Below are 5,000 nucleotides of genomic sequence, written 5' to 3'. Positions count from 1 at the left end.
CTGACCAATCACACCTGAGTTTGTAAGATTTAGAGTTTTGACCAATCAGACCTGGGATTGTAGGATGTAACTCAGTCACACCTGATGGTTCAGGTAGAAATGAAATGTTCATCTGACATGTCTGGGCATCACACCGTGGATCTCAATCTGAAATCCTGTTGTTTCTCCTCTTATAAAGCCCCCAGAGGTAAAAGGCTAATGGTCAACCCTCTGGAGTTGAGGTTGGTGGATTATAACCAATCACACATGACCTTCCAGGGGCTTGACATCTCAGATATAATGGAATAGAATAGCGTATAATGGAATAGAATAGGGTATAATGGAATAGAATAGGGTATAATGTAATAGGGTAGGGTATAATGGAATAGAATAGGGTATAATGGAATAGAATAGGGTATAATGGAATAGAATAGGGTATAATTGAATAGAATAGGGTATAATGGAATAGAATAGGGTATAATGTAATAGGGTAGGGTATAATGGAATAGAATAGGGTATAATGGAATAGAATAGGGTATAATGGAATAGAATAGGGTATAAGGGAATAGAATAGGGTATAATGGAATAGAATAGGGTATAATGGAATAGAATAGGGTATAATGGAATAGAATAGGGTATAATGGAATAGAATAGGGTATAAGGGAATAGAATAGGGTATAATGGAATAGAATAGGGTATAAGGGAATAGAATAGGGTATAATGGAATAGAATAGGGTATAATGGAATAGAATAGGGTATAATGGCATAGAATAGAATATGGTATAATGGAATAGAATAGGGTATAATGGAATAGAATAGAGTATAATGGAATAGAATAGAATAGGGTATAATGGAATAGAATAGGGTATAATGGAATAGAATAGGGTATAATGGAATATAATAGGGTAGGGTATAATGGAATAGAATAGGGCATAATGGAATATAATAGGGTATAATAGAATAGAATAGGGTATAATGGAATAGAATAGGGTATAATGGAATAGAATAGAGTATAATGGAATAGAATAGAATAGGGTATAATGGAATAGAATAGGGTATAATGGAATAGAATAGGGTATAATGGAATATAATAGGGTAGGGTATAATGGAATAGAATAGGGCATAATGGAATAGAATAGGGTATAATGGAATATAATAGGGTATAATGGAATAGAATAGGGTATAATGGAATAGAATAGGGTATAATGGAATAGAATAGGGTAGGGTATAATGGAATAGAATAGGGTATAATGGAATAGAATAGGGTATAATGGAATAGAATAGGGTATAATGGAATAGAATAGAATAGGGTATAATGGAATAGAATAGGGTATAATGGAATATAATAGGGTATAATGAAATAGAATAGGGTATAATGGAATAGAATAGGGTATAATGGAGTAGAATAGAATAGGGTGTAATGGAATAGAATAGGGTATAAAGGAATAGAATAGGGTATAATGGAATAGAATAGGGTATAATGGAATAGAATAGGGTATAATGGAATAGAATAGAATAGGGTATAATGGAATAGAATAGGGTATAATGGAATAGAATAGAATAGAATAGGGTGTAATGGAATAGAATAGGGTTATAATGGAATAGAATAGGGTATAATGGAATAGAATAGAATAGAATAGGGTGTAATGGAATAGAATAGGGTATAATGGAATAGAATAGAATAGGGTATAATGGAATAGAATGGGGTATAATGGAATAGAATAGAATAGCGTATAATGGAATAGAATAGGGTGAAATGGAATAGAATAGGGTATAATGGAATAGAATAGGGTATAATGGAATAGAATAGGGTATAATGGAATAGAATAGGGTATAATGGAATAGAATAGGGTATAATGGAATAGAATAGGGTATAATGGAATAGAATGGGGTATAATGGAATAGAATAGAATAGCGTATAATGGAATAGAATAGGGTATAATGGAATAGAATAGGGTATAATGGAATAGAATAGGGTATAATGGAATAGAATAGGGTATAATGGAATAGAATAGGGTATAATGGAATAGAATAGGGTATAATGGAATAGAATAGGGTATAATGGAATAGAATATGGTATAATAGGAATAGAATAGGGTATAATGGAATAGAATAGGGTATAATGGAATAGAATAGGGTATAATGGAATAGAATAGGGTATAATGGAATAGAATAGGGTATAATGGAATAGAATAGGGTATAATGGAATAGAATAGGGTATAATGGAAATAGAATAGGGTATAATGGAATAGAATAGGGTATAATGGAATGGAATAGGGTATAATGGAATAGAATAGAATAGGGTATAATGGAATAGAATAGGGTATAAGGGAATAGAATAGGGTATAATGGAATAGAATAGGGTATAATGGAATAGAATAGGGTATAATGGAATGGAATAGGGTATAATGGAATAGAATAGAATAGGTATAATGGAATAGAATAGGGTATAAGGGAATAGAATAGGGTATAATGGAATAGAATAGGGTATAATGGAATAGAATAGGGTATAATGGAATAGAATAGGGTATAATGGAATAGAATAGGGTATAATGGAATAGAATAGGGTATAATGGAATAGAATAGGGTATAATGGAATAGAATAGGGTATAATGGAATAGAATAGGGTATAATGGAATAGAATAGGGTATAATGGAATAGAATAGGGTATAATGGAATAGAATAGGGTATAATGGAATGGAATAGGGTATAAGGGAATAGAATAGGGTATAATGGAATAGAATAGGGTATAATGGAATAGAATAGGGTATAATGGAATAGAATAGGGTATAATGGAATAGAATAGGGTATAATGGAATAGAATAGGGTATAATGGAATAGAATAGGGTATAATGGAATAGAATAGGGTATAATGGAATAGAATAGGGTATAATGGAATAGAATAGGGTATAATGGAATATGTGTTTGACCTCGCCTGTCTCTGAGTGTTTGGTCTTCACAAACTGTTTACATATGGTCTTTCTACACTTCCCCAAAAGGTTTTGCTCTGTTCTGGTTCCATTTTTATACTCCGTTCAATGCAAGTCTTTGATTTCGTTTTTTACTCTCGTCAGAGAAAAGGGGGAATGTTTGACAGTTTTGAATATAATAATAATATGAATATATGATAATAATAATATGAATATAGAATGTGAATATAGAATGTGAATATATGATAATAATATGACTATGATTATAGAATATGAATATATAATATAAATATATAATAATAATAATAATAATAATAATAATAATATGACAATAATAATAATAATATGAATATGAAAATATAGTATAAATATATAATAATAATATTAATATAGAATATGAATATGGATATAGAATATGAATATATGAATATGAATATAGAATATAATATAGAATATGAATATATGAATATAATATATCCGGAAGCAGACTTTGAGGACGGAGGATTTGAAGACTCATCATTGTCTAGGCTAATTGTCAAAGTCAAAAATCTGATCCAAATCATTTATTATGGAAAAACGTTTAATTTAGGTGGTAATGAATTATTTGAAAATCTGTGTGAGGGGAACAGGACCCCCCACCCCCCCCCCACCCCCCCCAACTTAATAGTGATATTATCATAGACATTGAGAATGTGTACCACAAAACTAGTCTTGATTAATAGGGACAAATGACTATAATAGAGACACATAACTATTACTAAACAGAACTTTCCTTAAACAATATATCATCTTTAAACATAACTTTCCTTAAACAATATATCATCTTTAAACATAACTTTCCTTAAACAAGATATAATCTTTAAACAGAACTTTCCTTAAACAATATATCATCTTTAAACATAACTTTCCTTTAAACATGATAAAATCTCTTCTATGCTCCTACATGACATTAAAAAGGACAACTGTAGCTTCCCTCTACAGAACAAGTACAGAACAAATATCACACAACATAACCCCATATAAACAAGAACAGAGGTCACATCAGAAGAACATCGTATAACCAACACAAGTCTTTGATGGACTGGTTCCAGTGAAGGATAACGCAGTTAAAGGACTCAAAGCTGTCAAGCTCTTTTAAGAACTGAAACGAGAGCTGGTTCCACAAACAGGATCCATTTTTTGTGTTTTTACTGGTCCCCAATGGCACCCTATCCTCTATATAGTGCACTACTTTTGACCAGAGCCTTGTGGGCCCAATACTAGTGCACTATGTAGGGAACAGGGTACCAGTTGAGACGCAAAATATTCTGTTCAGAACAACAAAGTAGATGTTAGAGAGAGAGAGAGAGAGAGCCACTGTTAGACTAAAGCCCTGAGGGTATAAGACCATCTCTGTAGAAAGGCTTTGGTATAAAAGAGGTCTCTCTGTACCCAAAAAAAGACAAATTAGATTGAAGGAGATGCTGTGCCATCATGTCTCTGCATGGTATTAGAGGGCGTAACAATAACAATATGCAATGATATCAAAGCTCACTCTTTCCCTCTCTCTCCCTCCCTCCCTCCCTCCATGTTACAGTCCAGTCACTGGGTCCATATCCCCAGTTAGCACCTCCCAGATTCTGGCCCGGAAGAAGAGAAGAGGGGTGAATTCAAGTCCCTCTGATACTGCTCTCCTCTCCTCCTTTCTCTTCCTTTCTCCTCTCCTCTCCTCCTCTCCTCATTTCTCTTCCTTTCTCCTCTCCTCTCATCCTCTCCTCCTCTCCTCCTCTTTTCCTTTCTCCTCTCCTCTCCTCTCCTCCTCTCCTCCTCTCCTCTCCTCCTCTCTCTTCCTTTCTCCTCTCCTCTCCTCTCCTCCTCTTCCTCCTTTCTCTTCCTTTCTCTTCCTTTCTCCTCTCCTCCTCTCCTCTCCTCCTCTCCTGCTCTTCCTCCTCTCCTCTCCTCCCCTCTCTCCTCTCCTCCTCTCTTCCTTTCTCCTCTCCTCTCCTCCTCTCCTCTCCTCCTCTCTCTTCCTTTCTCCTCTCCCTTCCTTTCTCCTCTCCTCTCATCCTCTCCTCCTCTCCTCCTCTCTTCCTTTCTCCTCTCCTCTCCTCC

General features: G+C 34.3%; 1 protein-coding gene across 1 annotated transcript in view; it reads left to right on the top strand.

Moving 5' to 3' along the window:
• Positions 1 to 5,000, top strand: part of heyl (hes related family bHLH transcription factor with YRPW motif like) — a 7,871-nt gene that overhangs the window by 1,049 nt on the left and 1,822 nt on the right. Inside the window, exon 2 of the mRNA XM_014178803.3 lies at positions 4,486 to 4,552. Coding sequence (XP_014034278.2) covers positions 4,486 to 4,552 — 67 coding nt within the window. The remainder of the gene's footprint in view (positions 1 to 4,485; positions 4,553 to 5,000) is intronic.

The sequence above is a fragment of the Salmo salar genome, chromosome 27, assembly GCF_965601325.2.
Source record: "Salmo salar chromosome 27, fSalSal1, whole genome shotgun sequence".
In the NCBI taxonomy this organism is placed as follows: domain Eukaryota; kingdom Metazoa; phylum Chordata; class Actinopteri; order Salmoniformes; family Salmonidae; genus Salmo; species Salmo salar.
Note: the sequence above shows the minus strand (reverse complement) of the source record. Positions and strands in the feature narration are given on the sequence as shown.